Source organism: Colletotrichum acutatum, assembly GCF_030867785.1.
Source record: "Colletotrichum acutatum strain CBS 112980 chromosome Unknown BDZ83scaffold_201, whole genome shotgun sequence".
NCBI classification, from domain to species: Eukaryota; Fungi; Ascomycota; class Sordariomycetes; order Glomerellales; family Glomerellaceae; genus Colletotrichum; species Colletotrichum acutatum.
Genome location: NW_026849195.1, coordinates 38,351 through 55,264, shown reverse-complemented (window position 1 = coordinate 55,264; position 16,914 = coordinate 38,351). Strand labels below are relative to the sequence as shown.

Sequence of the window (16,914 nt, the reverse complement as noted above, 5' to 3'; positions counted from 1 at the left end):
AGATGGGATTGCTAGCAGACTGTCGGTCCCAGCGCACGGCCGGTCATGCCTGATTACCCTTCATCCTTTTTGACGTGCTGCAATTGACTTCCAGATGTCAAGATGGAGCACACACCATCAGATCTTAGACCATTGTCGGTCACCGTGACCGGCGTGTTGGACGAGGTGAGTAACGCGTGGGTGCGAACAGATGTGATGGGACAAGGATATTCTCGGCGGTGATGATCTCTGCAGATGTAAGTGCTGCAGTAGACGTGATCGGATGGTTGACTGGGGAGATGCCGGGATTTCATTCATGTTTATGTCCCCCCTGCCGATTGCCCAAAGAGTGTTGTTCGTGCTTGATAAGATGCTGCGAATCTGCCTCTTTTCGCGTTTTTGTGCGGTTGAAAGAGTCAGTTCACCTGGTTTCCCCGCCCGCCCAGAGGGATGACAGGACAGGGGTAAGCGAGCTCTTTCACGGCGCAGGTTCCGTGATGCCACGAGGTGGTGTGTTACTCATCTGCTGAGACATGTCAAACTCTCCAATGGAAACTCGAATTTGAGCTTCTCAACTTCTCTTGGTGATAGTCGAGCAGGCAACCCTCAGCATTTTTGAGAGCAAAGACCCAATCCTCGGCCGCATCCACTCATCGTCACGGGACGCGGAACTCCCGAAAGATTCGAATTGGCGACCTGCGTAAGACACAAGTCGGGAAGGTGTCGTTGGCCTGCGATTTTGGAGCTTTAATCCCGCATGGCCTCCCCTCAGTGGGGAGATATATGAACGGAGGATTCGCATGTCAAAAAAGGCGTTTTGGGAGCCACTTATCGACGATTCTGTGCCCGTCATGCCGTATGCGAGGGACAGCTGACTGCCAATAAGGACGTCAAAGTGGCACAGCGACCTCTCATTCGTTGCACAGCACTTTGTGCCCCCCCGGCCTGTATGGAAAGCTGAGGATGGATTGCGGTTTGCGCGGCGAGGCCAAAACTTCCATCGTTATGGATCCTGCTGTGATCCCGAGAAGCGCGGTGTCCAAGTGTCTAATGTCGTGAGATTCGAAAGCATCTGAGAATGACGTTTTCTCATGGTTGCCGTTGCCGCTGCCGCTAGGGTGACGGCTGCTCGCTTCAGGCCGCTCAAGCCGGTCATGCATTTGCACATCTTGTGCCGGCGACCGCACGAGATACAAACGCTGTGATTCTATCACGACACTATTGGAATAGTAGTGGAAGTCGATCGCAATAGTATTGAAATGTTATACGGCATTGGTAGGCCGGCCAGCTCGGCTTGCCCTCGATTTCATTCGGCCATTTCCTGGCGTGTGAGATCCTGACGTTGATCTGAGCGATCGAATGTAAGATGGAGCAGCAAAGCGTGGGGCGACAGTTGCCAAGCATCCAGGGCCCCCAGCAACAACCTCGAAATCATTGCAATGTGGATGGTCAACGTGATCCGTCACGAAATGAATTGTGATGAGAGCTTCGAGTTAGTGGAGTCCGCCTGACAACATGGGAAGCCGTTGCGGTATTTGATATAGGCATCCTTCATCGGCTGTAAAACTAAACACAAACGTTGACATATTGTCCTGGCTGATTAGGCCTTTCGTGACTCTCCGAGCATGAATATCACTGTTGCATCGAGAATGTGAATCAATCCAGCCGCACAATCCCAGCCTCAGCACAATTAAGTGACTGGATCCTATTAACAGGGTCAGGAGCCATTGTACCGTGAGGCTCGGCCCCGTGTGATGGATGTCGATCATTGATCATTAGTTGATTCTGTCATTCAAGGGTTGGCCAGATAACGTCTGCGAGGACGATTTTCGTTCAGCGAATGTTCCCTGGCCTGCTCTCGATTCTTTGCTTGATGACTTCCGAAGGATTATTCATCCTAAACCTGCTGTCAGATGGCTAATACACCTGGGATCAAAGCGGAAACTCGACCGGGAACGAAAACGATCTAGACGGCTAGAGGGGCTGGTTCAACGGCAAAGCAAACACACGACCCCTGCAATGAAGCCAAGACGATGTACGACATGGCAGGGGTGGACGACCTCTGCCCATCAACCCACAACTCCGAAGCGGAGGAAATCTCATCAAAGCTCGTTCAAATCAATTCGCGAGTCGAGCTATGGCCTCAGCAAGGTGCAGTTGGGTTGCAAGTCAGGCTCGACTACTTAGTACTGCTCGAGCAGCTCGACAAGGTTGCCACAATACATGCGAATATTTCCGTAGTGGCGTACTGCGTAATATACAGCCTCCAGGGGTCCTAGCCTCTTGGTGGAAAAAACGTTGCCGTTTGATATTGATGTCTCTCGCCCCCTCAACGTTGAATATCTTGCAAGGTGTACTGGCGCCACAAGAAGCTGATTTGGCAAGTCGGGTCGGCCGCCCTATTTCACGCTTTCACCGGCTACATTTGAAGCACCCGACTTCAAGAGCAACGTAGTTGCTCCAGTGCATCTTCTCAGGGACTCTCGAGACCAATTGGCCTTTCACTTGGTACCTTGAAGGTAACACGAGGGTAAACGAGATGTCAGACAGCACGCATGCCAGAATCGTCGAATATCTGTCATGTAGGTGCCTGACGACCCGAAAAACGAGCTTGCCCAACAAGCAGCTAGCCGGCAAGATAGTTGAGGCACGGTCAAGATGGTGGTTGCGGCGGGGGAATTGACCACCCGTTCCGGAGTAGCATCGTGATGGCGAGGAGGTGAGTGGAGGGTACGTTACGTACCTGAAGCTTGTGCATCAGCTTGAAAAATTGGTCTAAGCGACGGTCAATGAATGAGGCGGCCGTGAGTTGAACCATGCTCTGAGCATGCAGCCGTACCTTAATCCGTACTTCAGTCATGCACGGGGAAGCGGCCGGTGAGGTTGCATGCTGAACGAGTGTGAAGCTGATTAGCGGCCGATGAAGGTGCAATAGCAAGGCTGTTCCGTCTGCCCATGTCATTGGGCTGCCATCGGATGGTTTTTCCCAGGGGCATTGACGAGGAACTGATATCCGGGGTCCAAAAGGTAGGCCAGACCGGGATGGGCAACTTCAATGGGTGTGGCCAAGGAACGAATTGAAGTGGCAGGTGGATGAGTAGGTCGATATGTGCAGCAACGTTCGTTCCTTCGGCCCCGAGTGAGACATGTAACGAATGTCCCGAATGGCATTGAAGCTTGGTGATGTAATAGAGTGCGTCTCATCGTAGCGATGGGATATTGCGATGGACCTCATTGTTGGCCAATTCCCCACAATGGTAGAGACGTTGAGCAGACAGAGGCCAGCATTGATTAGGTACTTGGTAGGCGACGCCAATTGAAGTGATTTGAGTTGGGTGCTGGGATTCGGAAGCTCTATCTGACACGGGTCAGGTCGACTGGGGGTCTGTGTTGTGCATAGTGTCCGAGGTATGTAGGTAGCAGTGATCGTCTCACAAGGACAAAGAACCAAAGGCGGGCAGATGCAGCAATGATGCAGCCTCAATCCTTGAGAGGGCTGGTCTGTGTGGACGGACCGGGAGTCCCAGGCAGTACTCGGTAGAGGCTAGAGCTGCGGATGAGAATGTGGAGGGTTCGGAGTGAAGCATTGCACGTTGCCAGGCCGTTGAATTGCTCCATCAGTGTGCAGAGTGCAGACAGGGCGAGGCCGCGAGAGGGCGAGAGGGAACACAAAGTTCCGAGCTTCAAGTACAAGTAGTGGGGATTGGTGATGGATGGTGGCCGCTTGTGTGCCGGCCAGCGGGATGTGATTCCAGACCCGTGCCGGCAGAGGCGATGGCGAATTCGCGATGGATGCAGAATAGTGGCGTTCGTTCGAGTCCAGCCCCTGGAGCTAAGGAGCCGATCGAGTTCGTATGTTGCAATGGTTGGTATTGTAACGGGAGTGATGGGTTTGACGTTGTTGATGAGGGAATGGCGATGTTTCTGAAACTGGAGGGAAGAGGTCGGATGGTGTGTCACTGGCCAAACAGGCACACAGCCAGATTGGGATATGATTGATGGAGTTGGTGGAGGGTGGATTGAGGTCAAACAGGAAGAGGTAGTTGAGGTACGTATTCCCGGGACAAACAGAATGAACCTGATGGATGGCTGAGGAATTTCGATTTGTGCATTAGGACGGAGTACCTAGGGTACGGAAGGAAGGAGCGGTGCACTGAGATATTCCGTAGATACCTACCTACCTTAAGGTATTAGTTGACGGGAGGAAGGAAGGAAGTAACAAAGTCATAGTAGAGGAAGGTGGAGGTCCATGAGGTGAGGTTGGAAAGGTGGCACAGACGGGGAAACCGGCGAGAGGTAGCGGCTACCTCTGACTTTGCCGCCGTCCTGGGGAAACAGAGGAAACAAAAGTAAGTAGTGGCTACTTCCAGGTGGATCCAAGTGGATCAGTCCAACGGGAGGTTAAAAGCGACGAACCAGTTAGACGCACGTTCATGGGCATCCCTGCAATGCATCTGCTGAACAGCAGGCACATGCGGCTCCGGATTGGCCCAATGCAAGTTCCTTAGGCGCCATCACCCTTTCCTCGGCGCGTAGACTGTTCAACCCCGGCTCCCTGTCCTCCTCCTTCCCCTCCCCTCATCCTATCCTCGTCCACATCCTCGTCCCGTCCTCTCTTGATTCTCTCTCCCATTCCACGCAGACGTCCTTCAAACCAAGCCTCTTTCTTCTCCCCCAACCATGCTCTTTTCCTCACTTCCCGCCGCTCTGGCCATGTCCGTCTCTCTATGCTGCACTGCCTTTTGACCCTTCGATAGGCTCTCAAGCCTGTTCAAGCGTCTGTCCTAGCAACTAGTCATCCATGGCCACCGAGGCGAATCAAGCCTGTTTGTACCAGGATTCACGACCGTGACCACCGCCGAGAAGAGGAGAGTCATGCCACTGGTCCCCGTCTTCAGATTTGGATACCTACGCACTACATCTCCTTCTGTGTACATACCGCGCATCTGCCATTCCACAGCAGTCCTGTAAGGTACCTTTGGCGCCCCCAAGGAGACCTCCGCTGTCTTCACTGCCTCACTGTCAACCATTACTCGATAGAGCAATGTAAGGTCAAATCATCAGGGGGAAAGCGGAGCTGGATATCCAAAGCGAGACACGCTTGTTGGAGAACAGCCGCCGAAGGGATGTCACTGCAAGCCAAAGACCAGACGATTCGGTTCGATTCTTCATCTGCTCCTTCTTTGTCCTTTCTTTGTCTTGCTATCCGTGGTGGACTGGGCATTATCTTGGAAACAAGAACCCAGTGATGAGATGGCCCGGCCGTCACAACCACGAGACGGGGAATTCAAGCTGGGCTGAGGGAGCCAGTGCCGCCTCAGCCCAACTTGATAGGTTGATATTCCTGTCGCCCGCCCGCGCGCACATACGCACGCAGATCAAGCAAGCATCGCAAGCAGCAAGTAGCGGCAGCGTGCCAGCAGCAGCAAGCAGGATCTCGTGGAAAAAGAAGAGACTGGCACTGGTTAGCACCACGCGAGAAGAGGACCGGAGACCTAATTATGGCAAAATATTGATGTACTGCCCTGTTTAGACACTCTGCTTGCCTCGATACTTCGTCAAGTCGCCCAACCACGCCGCTTATGGCCTTCGACCATCTCCACCATGCCATGACCCCCCGTCGTCTTGCTGCATATTCCCCAATTCTGTCCCCCTCGGCACGCCGTGGCTTGCACCTTGCACACCTTGACTGGTCCCCTTCCACTGGCTTGACAGGGTCCCTCGACGACAAGCACCCCGGTCTATGCAGCGTCTTGGCTCGTCCAGATGAGCCGGACCGTATCCGCTCCCAGATACCTTGACCGTTCACTGAACAGCTCTAATTTTATGGTCAAGATTGATCGTCCAGTGACAAGTCAGCTCCAAACTTAGGCGCCATGCTCCATGTTGCTTGACTTTCTTCCCATTCGGCTCCATCACACCCCGTCCGCACTGGCACACACCCCCTTCGACCAGCAGCCTCTCTTATTTTCCATCGTCTTTTCGATTCCTCTTCTTTTCTTTTCCCTTTCCGTCGTCTATCTGTAAGCAAGAAAACCTTCTCTCTCTTGCTTGTGTGTTTGAAAAACTCGAGTTGCACACTTGACAGAATCTTCCTGCAAGACAAGCGCCGGCACACCCCCTCGACTAAGGCTTATCCAGTGAGCTCTCTCTCTCTCTCTCTCTACATCCAACAACGTCAACTTCAACAGAGACAACCTCATCGCTTCACACCCTTCCACCTGCGTCTATAGCGTCTTGCCCCCCCTCCTCAACACGTCCCGACAGACTGTAACCGTCTTTAACACGCCGGCTCCCAGACTTTCTTCTCCTTCTTCTCCTGTCCTACCTTTATCCGGTAATTCACTGGCAACGAAAAAAAAAAACCAGCAGCCCCGGGCCGTAAAAGAGAGACATCAGAGTGCAACAGCACAACCAGCAAACGTAACACGACAGCAGACAGACGATACCGCTTCTCTAGGACGCCTACGAAGAGCTTCGCGCAGAGTCTCTAGAACCTGGAAACGTGGAAGGACAGCCGGCCCGGGAACGGACATTGAACAGTGCTTCATGTGATGGTTGGATTGGAAGAAGTGTAGCTTCCCGACTGCCTTTGGTTCGCCACGAAGCAGCCGGACGGTGCTGTGATCGTCTCGGATTGGTGAGTAGGCCTGTCTCACAAGAGTCACCCACCTGTTTCTCGGCTTAAGAGGGCTCAAAGGTTCTGGTCTGGCAGACACGGACCTTGCAGCCGTTGCCCTGCCTTGAAGTCGTCCTCCCCAAATGCAGCTTGCCGACTAACATCGCACCGGGTCCCAGATCGAAATCCGAAAAAGGATATAGTGCCATCATGTCCGCCTCCGCGAGAAACCGAACCGCTACCGTCAGCTCCGGGCAGTCGTCACAAAGAGGTCGGAGCAATGAGATGCAGGATTTCAACATGTCACAGCCCAACATCATGCGGTACTTCGAGCCATGCGCCGCCACGGCGTCCATGTTCTTGTATGCCCAAAGCTCTTCCATTGTATGCTGCCACCACGACACTCTCACAATAGAGAGAAGATTTTCAAGGCACTCGGATGAGGTGCAGTTGCTCGCAGTTGATACGCAAAGCGAGATTGGAGCCGGAAGGCTGGTCGTCAGTTACGATGCCGGGCAGACAGCTATTGTCTGGGATATTATGACGGGCGACGAAGTAGCTCGATTCGCTTCATACGAGCACTTGACAACTGCTGCGTGGATGCGCAATGGCAATGTTGCATTTGGTATGTTTGTGCCTGAACAATCTCACACAGTATTCACTAACAGATGGCTTCAGGTAATACGCAGGGCAACATTATTCTGTTCGAGCCCACGACATCAGAGCATATTTCTTCGAGGACGATTGACCAGATTGCCGTGACAGCGCTTGCTCCAGCGGCAGACTGTAGGACATTTGCGATTGGGTAAGCTTAAAGAACCTTAACGGGCATTGCAAAACAAAGTTGCTGACTCTTCGTAGATACCAAAATGGCTCGTTGTTAGTCGCAACTCTTCAGCCGCGGTTCACTATCCTTCACAACCTAGGCACATCAAGAGCACCTTCACCCATCGTCACGCTTAACTGGCATGCCTCGTCGTCTCGTCAAAAATCGGACATGCTGGCGTCACAGACCCATGATGGTGACCTTCGAGTTTGGAGTGTGTCCAAGTCATACAGCAGCGATGACCCCGCCAAGGTTGTAAGAATCCTCAAACGCACCGATAACTACCAGACCGGTCCCAATTGGATGGGTTGGTCAAAGAACGGCCGTATTATCCAACATTCTGACTCGTACGTCATTCTTTGCCACTGGAAGCTTACGCGCGCGCTTAGAACTTGCACTGACTTTTATCACACTAGGGAAACACTATCGTGGGATGTCCGTACTAAGCACGTTACTTGGGATAGCATCCCGACGCTCGAGCATGTCAGAGGCCTGGCCGTGTACGGCCCTGGCGCCAGCCTCTTCACTCTGGGAGCCAACAACACCGTACAGCAATTCGATCTCAACACACCTTCCATCATTGTTGCTAATGTACAGCACCCGGCCAACCTATTGCCGCCATCGCCGCCTGTCTCGATAGAGGAACAGCAGGGACAGAAGACATCAACAACCATCGTTACTGACTCGGATGCCACGTCTGGATCAATTGAGCTTGGCATTTCGGAGAGTGATGAAGATCACTTGTCTCCCTTTGACCGTATAGTTAGCCGGAAGGACACGGGCACGCCCAAGGCGCTCGACCCTTACGATGCCGATACCGCAAGCGCGGCTTCTAGCCGCAGCGGACTGTCTTCCATCTCGCGATCCTCCGGAGGATCTCGGACGCCCGGCCGGTATCCGTCGTCGGCCGTCTCTCGAGGCATGACTGAAAACACCTACATCTCTGCTGGGTCATCTCTCAGATCTTCTGCTGCACCTTACCAAGAACGAGACATGTATTCCATGAGCGGAACGTCAATGATGAGCGGCACCTCCATGTCCTCATACCGCTCTCGCCGTTCTAGGCCATCCCGTCTGCGAAATGAGGTCTTGCCGAGCCCTGTCGACAGCAAGGTTCAGGATCTCTTCAAGTACACCAGGAGTCGGCTCAGCGACATTCCTTACAAGCACCCGATTGGAAGTGACCATAGCCGACTCACCAATGACGATCTTCGCAAGCAGATGCTTAGCACCATCTTTGGATGGAACAAGGAGATTGACGACTTGGTCAGAGAGGAACTAAGCCGACACAATGCGGCTTCACCGGCGCGCATCCTTCTGATGAGATGGCTGGGCGATATTGACGCGGATGTCATGGCAGCGAGCTCAGCCTCAATGACTTCGTCTGACTGGATGTTGCTAGCCCTCAGCGGTATCGGAGGCCAAGCTTCGCAGCACAAGCTGGGGCGCGCCTACGTCCAAAGACTCTTGGAGCATGGTGATATTCACGCCGCTGTGACCATTTTGATTGGCATGGGTGATCACAACGATGCCATTGAGATCTATGTGTCCCACAAGAAGTACATGGAGGCGCTTATCCTGACTTGTCTCTTCTATCCCGCCGTCTGGGAACGGCAGGCAGCTATCATCAAGAAATGGGGTGAATGGGCTGTTATGCACGGGCAACAGCAGCTTGCCGTGAGATGGTATGTTTCCTTTACTGAGCCAAAACCATGGGACGATGAGCTAACACACTCTTCAGCTTCGCCTGCACTGGCGCCGAGTCTGATGAACCATGGACATCACCTTCTGCTGCCCAGGTGACCTTCCAGAGCATCAACCAAAATGTCCATGAGAACATCCCGGAAGTCCTGTCGCCTCCCCTCTCGCCTCCTGGCATTAACCGTGGACCCCAGAGAAGCATCGCCAAGACGTCTGCTTTGAAGCTTATCACATCATTCGGAGAGCAGCAAGGGAAGTCAAAGTTCTTCTCTCAAGGAGACGGCGGACAGACTCCTATCGCTGCCGGCCCAACACCCATCGCCGATTCTGCAGTCTCTCCCGGCGGATACGATGTCACCACTGCCTTCATTCGCCCACCAAACCGCAGCCAGTTCAACACCCCGAACTCGGCAAGATCCGGAGCATCTGCCTTCAGTCGCAAGCGCCTCCCTTCCATCGGCGAGATTCCGGGAGACTTGTCGCGCGAACAGCTTCAGGTTGACGTTGAGGAATCTCGACGTGCCATGCAATTGCGCATGTCTTCTGCCGAGCAGGAAAATCTCGCTGCCGGTCTGTCTCTGCAGAGGGCTGCCACAGCAAGCCCGATGATGATGCGTGATCAATACAAAAAGATCACCACGCGAACAAGAGAAGCGCCTCCCCCGTCTCCCGATGCTAGAATGATCATCAAGATGGAAGGCAGCATGGCTCAGCGCAATGGTTCCCGTGACCGCAAGCCAAAGGGCCTTCATCTCGAGCTTGCAGGTCTGAACAACATGGCCAATGAGATTACCTCTCCCGAGCAGTCAGTGGCATCTTCCACCCGTTTCCACTGGCCTTCCCGACGTAGGGGACCCGGCTCTGTCACAGGCTCTGTTACGTCTCAATCCACTACTGGCAAAAGCATCCGCAGCAACACTACGGGTGGACGACAGGACTACATCCACAGCCTCGACACTGCTCAGCGCTTGCAACAACGCAAGCAGCGAAGCCGACATGCTAGTCGGGAGGGCAAGCGCGATGGCTCCCGTGGCCGCGACCGTGACCACAGCCGCACTCGCAAGGCGTCTTCTCGCGAGGCTTCCGCCGAGCGTGGCCGTGCCTCTAGCCGTAACTGGCCCAAGGCAAAGCGATCCCCAACCTCGCCCATCCCCATGTCGCCCGAGGATCTCATCAACTTGAGTACGCCCAAGTTTTTGCCGGATGTTGGAGAACCCGTCACAGTGAGGAAGTCTAGCAAGAGCAGGAAGGGTACTAGTCGCGCATCCAGCCGGGGTAGCCAAGGCCGCAACAGAAGCCCCGAAGACAGACATCGCCCTCCTGCGCTTGAACTCCGCGGCCGAAGTGCGGACCGTACTGGTTCTCATGCCAGGTCACCTTCGTCTCCCCTACCACTGTCAGCCAATCTTGTCCACTACCAGGGGTCTGAAGACGAGGAAGACTATGTCAAGGCTGTTGTTGCCCAAGAGAACTTCAGAAACAGACACAACAGAAGCACCAGCCAGCATGGATCCCGCAAGGCGCTCTCACCTGAGCTTACCAGAGAATTCCCTCGACGGGACCGATCCGAGAGTCGCCGCCGCCACGCTGGTGAAAACCTCGACCAGTCCCGCGATATTGCGCCTCCCCAATCCAAGTCTCGTGCTGCCTCTACGGAGCATGCTGGAGACTTGAAGGCCATGAAAGACGAGAGGCAGCGTAAGAAGGAGGAAGCTGCTCGCGAGCTCGAGGAACGACGCAAGTCCCTCGCACAGCGTCCCTCGGCGCCACCGATTCCCCACCCCAACCATATCCGAATCGGGATTGAATCATCGCCAAGTGCCGTTGAGCTTCCGCCTCGCAGCCACACTGCCGACCCTACTACCAACAGGAGCATGTACGCCCGCAGCAGCTCGAATGTGCACATTGGCCTTCCCGCAACGCCCAAGGCCATGCGTCTCATCATCGAGTCGGACAAAGACAAGAACAGCATTCCGGTGCCCCCAATCCCGGCTACGTTTGCTCAGAGACATTCCCCGGTGACTTCTCCCCAGCAGCAGTCCCCCGAGAAAGAGCAGTCTGCCGAGACCCTCACTTTGCTACCTCAGACAACTTATCAGCTTCCTTCCACGGTCTATCAACCTCCTAACCGCGGAATGATTCCTCGCAGCATGTCGGCCCCGCCCATCCCTCCTGATGCGCCCTCCCCTAGAGGTCCTAGCGCCAACAGCAAAGGTCTTTCTCGCGGTCCTTCCATGAGAAGAGGTCACTCTGGTGAGATCCGCACAGTCGACGACATGATCCGGGTCAGACGTGCCTCCCAAGAAAGCAACAACTACGGAAGCATCCCACCGCCGCCGCCTCCTCCTCCTGCTCCGCCAATGTTGAAGGAGCTTCAGCACCTTGCGATGCCTCCTCCCCCGCCCCCGGCGCCTCTCCCGTACACCGCCCACATCCAACCCGTGACCATGGGTTCCGGTATGATTGAGATTGTCATGGATGACGATGACGTTATCCAAACGACTATTGCAGCTCCCATGGACACAACAGTCCCAGTGCTTCCACCACCCGCCCCGCCCGTGTCCAAGGGTGGTCACAGCCGAGGACGCAGCTTCTCTGAACGCGACAACAGCATCGCTGGCCGATTCTCCAAGGCGACCGACCGCTTCAGGTCCGGCAGCCGCAACCGCAAAGAGCCATCAGCGCGGCCCCGCGGTCAGGAGGACTACGAATACGCCCCTTATGAGAGCGTACCCATGCCAATGAACTATGGCCGCGAGTCGATGCGATCTCCCCCCGTCATGGCGCAGAAGAGCTTGCCTACTGGCCTGCACCACAGCGAGATGATTTGATTTGGTCTTCTTGCTGAAAAAGTTCCAACACTCCCCAACCCCTTAATTAGCTTTACGCATCACGTTTCGATTCGTTGCATGGCGACAGGCGTTTCTCGATGAATCTCGATACCATTACTTTTTTTCCATGACCAACGAACACGAACAACACCCTTTGCAGTGTGGCAGCTCTGGGGCCGCCAGAACCACAACAATAGCAGTTAGAAGCCGCATTTTGTATACTTCGAGTCTATCCTTGACGACGAGCATTGGAACGCGGAGTGAAACGCCATTTCTTCTCCAATTTCTGTTTCTCTTTCACCTTATTTCATTACACTTCTTGCTTTGCATTCTTAACTTCTCAAATGATGACTGATGATGGCTGGGTCTTGGGATTTCGGGGCAGAGCCGCGAGGCAATACATATGAACACACAATACCTGTAGTGGGAAGAGCGGCGATGTACGTGATGGAATGGACAGAGTCCGCGGGGGAAGGTCGAGGAGGACCAAATGGAAACAAAAACAGAGAAAAAGCTGGATGGTTTTCAAGATGACACCATCTTGCGCCAACTAGTATGGTGAGGGAGATAGAAGGAGGAGGAGGACGAAGGGGTGAGAACGGGATGGGTGAAAAAGGACCGAAAAGTGCTGGAAACGCGTGTCTTACAATGTTGCCTCACGGCATCTTTGTTCATCTAGTTGAAGGGTACGGGGATTCTTCCTTCCCCCGCCTTTTTTCATTTCTTCAACTTTTATTTCCTTTTCAGATCTGCTTTTTCAAGTCACTGACTGGATTGCAACTGATGTTGGTCTCTTATTCCCTTTTTAAGCGGGTGGTGATAGCTATGTAGCTTGCTCGTCGAGATGGCCATGTACAGGCTGAATGTTGAGAAGAATGCAATCTGATTCCGAGACTTAATGAGACATGATACATGTGATATAAGAGCACCAAGAAAGCATTCCCATTCATTTCATTGAGTTTGGTCCACGGGGAAAGGTGCAAAAACGAAAAAAGGGGTTGTCGTCGACTGGGATTGAACCATGTGCGAGAAGAACTGTGCCCAGAAAGGTACTTCCAAACACCACGAAATGCATCACCAACTGCGTATATAGCAAGCGTTCGTCCCAATTGCCAGCGACAACAATCAGACGGTCGCAACTGCAATCAATGCAGATGCATCTATAATACTTGGTAAAAAGAAAGAGCCAAAGAGCAAAAAAATTGGAGTCGATATCTCTATCCGCCTCCACTACCCCAAGCCCTCAGCGATCGTAATCCAGCGCGCTATGCGACGGTGAAGATGCCTCTGCAGAGTGAAACCTCCCTCAAGTGTCATCTTCATTGCTTAGGGCCACACGCAGCGATCGCAGGTTACCCGTGCGAGTGGGTGGCCACCGCAGCATTCGCACTGGGCGCCGCTGAAGGGTTCCAGTGTGGATGGGGTAGCGGAAGAAGAGTAACGAAAGCCTTCAACCATTTGACCATTACAGCCGATAACCGCGAACAAAATTGTGACATAAGTAGGGTCCAAAGCTGGCGGAGAGGACGTGCGGGTGAATCGGTGGGGACGATGAGGTAAGCAGCTAGTTTGCGCATGCAGGCACTCAACGTGCCGGCGAACATGTCCACCGAGCACCGACCTACCTTAAGCTTCCATCATCCACCCCAGCTTGCAATCCTGGTCGTAGTTGACTTCGCGATTGCGCCCAGGGGTTCTGGCTTTGCGAAGCTCTCACCAACTCCCCCGAACCAAATATCCAAACCACCAAGCCGCCACCAACCCGCACAACCCCAATGGCACCATAGCAGTCTGCTCCCGTTCTCAATTTCCGAGCTGCTTCTGCTTCTCACGATGCTCGCAACAACACCCCGCCTCCACGTCCGGCGCCCCTCGCCAACGACAGCCGAATTCACAGTAACAACCCGCCCACCACCAACCCTCACAGTTCGCGTCCTCTCAGGCCTCCTCTTCACCCTCCGCATCCTCCTCTTCTTCTCCTCGATTCTCCTCCTCCAAGCAGCCCTGACAGAATCACCATACGTCACCTCCCTCCTCTCCGCATCGACAAGAACAAAACCCATCGCAGCCGCAACTGCAACCAACGGCTCAGACGCCCTCTTCTCGAGCGCGACGGTCTGGCAGATACTGTCATTCATACGCGCCTCTGCGCCAGGCCGCCTCGCGCACGCCGTCGCTGCCTCGCACGCAATACCACTACCCGTCCTGGTCCCGGGGTGTCTGCTTGCGGCGTACGCGACGCTGAAACGCACGCACACCACTGAGAGTCTGCTCGTGCTGCGCGGGCTGGGGATACAGACGAGCTCGACGAGCGGGAGCTACTTGTCGGCTGCCGCGACGCGGTTCATACCTACGGAGAAGATTCAGGATGTGCTGGTGAATGAAGCGTTCAGAGGCTTCGAGGTGCGGTACTACTTGATTGTCATTGTCGAGGGGGAGGAGGACATCGTGGTTGTGTTTCCGAGGATACTGCCCAAAAAGAAGATTGTCGAGACGGTGTGGCGAGGCGTGAGGGGGTGTCTTTGGGAGGCGGATGGTGGGAGTGGCAATAGAAAGATGGACGATAGATGGCAGAACGGGGTATAACACCTCTCTCATAGTCTTGATGAATTTACGATCTTCTCAAAGCTTTCTGCTTGACTTTATTGTTTATGATAGGGGAGCACATGCTCATGACCTACTCATCCCCATCACCCGCCGCAGCAGCCTGCTTGGCATCTTTAATGACCTTCCTCCAATTCTTCGATTCCCTCATCTCATCCGAGTTCTTGAACCCCTTACGCTGCGCCCACCGGTCATTAATCTCTGCCGGCGACGGCGTCAGCTGCTTCTTCGCGATTGGCACGTACCCGCCCGACAACTTTCCCTCGTGCCCGCCCTGGAACACTCTTTTCCCCTTCGCTTTCGACTCGGTTCCCTGCACCTGTCTTGAGACGAGATCCAGGAGACGGTTCGCGAGCAGCTCGTCCATTTTCTTCTCGCGGTAGTGCGACCACAGGTTCTCGACGACGTCAGCCTCGCCATACACCCAGTGTAAAGCGTTCTCCGCGTCGTTTGATGTCCGACTTTCGTCGTCGCCTGGGAAGACACAGTTCCAGAGCACCAGCGGCGTCTCGTGCGCGAGGTCATAATTTGGTTTCCGCGGCGTGTTCTCCACGTCGAGCAACCGCGTCACGAGATCGGGCGTCTCAAGGCGCTGGCCGATGAGGAAGAGAATCGTAACCATATGCCGGATCTGATGCCACAGGAACGCCGTCCCGCGGATATTGAACGAATACACCTTTGGAAGCTGGCTACCATCAACAGCGCTGGCGCCCAGATACGGCAGCACCGTACCCACGTCCTTGACTTCCTCTACGCCAGCCTCGAACATGCGCCGCTCAAAGTTGGTAATCTGCTTACTCCCGTCCACCTTGCAAAAGTTACGGAAGTCGTGGGACCCAATAAAGCTTTGCGCCGCCTGGTTCATGGCGTCGATGTCGAGGTAGCCCTCCTTCATACCGTCCGGCGTGCCGTCGACGGTCGTCGCCGTGGGCGTGAAGGCGGGCTGGGTAAAGAAGTAGCGGTACTGGCGCTCCTCGCACGAGAAGCGAGCGGAAAAGTCTGGCGGCGGGGAGGGGCACCATGCGATGATGCGGATGTCGTCGGGCAGGAGACGGTTAAGGACCTTGACGTACTGGATCTCGTCGTTGATCTCGTCCCAGGCCTTTTCGGGCTTCTTTTCTTTCTGTTCCTCTTCCACCTTTTCCGTGCCCTCCATGGGAGTGTCATCCCCTTCAGCCCCAGCAGCCGGTGCAGGATCCTCTTGCTTCTTCGGTACTGGTCTGTTACTCCGCACCCGCAAACCGATGACCTGTCCAAACGCGCTCACGCCGCGATCCGTCCTCCCGCACTTGGAGTACTCGCAGCAGTCAAAGTTGACGACGTCCTGATCCTCGGGGAAGATGAGGCACGACTTTGTCAGGGCGTTCCACAGCTCACCCTCGATCGTCGGCAGGCTCGCCGAGGTGGCGTACTCGAACCCTCCGTACCGCTTGCCCAGGTACGCCAGCTTGAGCGCGATGAAGCGGGTGGAATACCGCGATGAGTCGATCCGCTTGGCCTCCTTCTTCCTCTTCTTCACCGGCGGGGCTCCGTCCGTTGCTACTCCTGCGGCACCGGCACCGGCGCCGTTCTTATTGCTGGGGGTCCCGGACCCGGCTCCGGAGGCTTTTGATGCCGCATCCCGCTTGTCGAGTTCATGCTCGAGCTGTCTTATGCGGGAGATGAGACGCGCCTGGTCCCATGACTCGTACCGACCGCTCACATCGGCCATGTTTGCGACGGGAGCGGTGCTGAAGCGCCTAGCCGCGAATATAGAGGATGGCCGGTAAGGATGAGTGAGATGCTGGTGAGTAGTAGTGAAACGACGCAGATGGTGGTGGCGTTGATATTGCCCTCCTCGACGGGCTAAAACTTGTGAGCAGCCGTGTAATAGGCCTCCAGCGTGCCTCGATAGGTTCAGACTCGGGCTTGGCGGGCAATGCAGACAGAGACCCCAAAACAATTCATGTAAGGGCTTCATATGCCCTCTCCTTCTCCTCTCATGTGAGTTTATGGGAAATTTTGGAGGGGTAGTGGTGGTGGTTTAGACGCGGACCGGCATCATGCGGGTACCTTTGGGCCTGAAAGAGTCACTTTGGAGGGGCCGACGCATGCAAGTTGAGTGACACCCAATTTTTATTTTTTATTTCTTAAAACCATCAACTTTTTTTCTCGCCCTGTAGAAAATAAGATGTGGCTTGTGTTGTGGCTGACCCAACTCCACACTCTCTCCTCCTCATGGAGAAAGCCGAACCGTTGCGACGGGACCAGTGGGTGCGGAATGGGCACTGTGTTTCTTATGCTGGAGTCTTGGCTGAGTCCGCGCCAGGCCTGGCCCTGCGCCATTTGTTCCCCAGACATCCCGTATCTAGACG

General features: G+C 54.6%; 4 protein-coding genes across 4 annotated transcripts; 3 read left to right on the top strand and 1 right to left on the bottom strand.

Annotated features, from left to right (window-relative positions):
* Positions 1-6,808: 6,808 nt before the first annotated feature.
* BDZ83DRAFT_758105 (uncharacterized protein) lies at positions 6,809-11,956 on the top strand (the record flags this gene model as incomplete). Its single annotated transcript, XM_060514985.1, has 5 exons — positions 6,809-7,223; positions 7,277-7,403; positions 7,460-7,771; positions 7,841-9,109; positions 9,166-11,956. 5 exons carry the CDS (start codon positions 6,809-6,811, stop codon positions 11,954-11,956), a joined length of 4,914 nt encoding a protein of 1,637 aa, XP_060358204.1.
* Positions 11,957-13,237: 1,281 nt separating this feature from the next.
* On the top strand, positions 13,238-13,516 carry BDZ83DRAFT_592893 (uncharacterized protein; the record flags this gene model as incomplete). The annotated part of the gene is made up of 1 exon (XM_060506577.1): positions 13,238-13,516. One exon carries the CDS (start codon positions 13,238-13,240, stop codon positions 13,514-13,516), a length of 279 nt encoding a protein of 92 aa, XP_060358203.1.
* A 68-nt stretch (positions 13,517-13,584) lies between these two features.
* On the top strand, positions 13,585-14,542 carry BDZ83DRAFT_712542 (GPI-GlcNAc transferase complex; the record flags this gene model as incomplete). The annotated part of the gene is made up of 1 exon (XM_060511616.1): positions 13,585-14,542. The coding sequence occupies exon 1, from the start codon at positions 13,790-13,792 to the stop codon at positions 14,540-14,542; it is 753 nt and encodes a 250-aa protein (XP_060358202.1). The 5' UTR covers positions 13,585-13,789.
* BDZ83DRAFT_642459 (pseudouridine synthase) lies at positions 14,540-16,664 on the bottom strand. Its single transcript, XM_060509617.1, has one exon. It carries the CDS (start codon positions 16,518-16,520, stop codon positions 14,634-14,636), a length of 1,887 nt encoding a protein of 628 aa, XP_060358201.1. The 5' UTR covers positions 16,521-16,664; the 3' UTR covers positions 14,540-14,633.
* Positions 16,665-16,914: the final 250 nt, after the last annotated feature.

What these genes read in the sequence shown, in the direction of transcription:
- BDZ83DRAFT_642459 (XM_060509617.1), bottom strand. Translation starts at nt 16,520, where the DNA reads ATGAAGCCCTTACATGAATTGTTTTGGGGTCTCTGTCTGCATTGCCCG.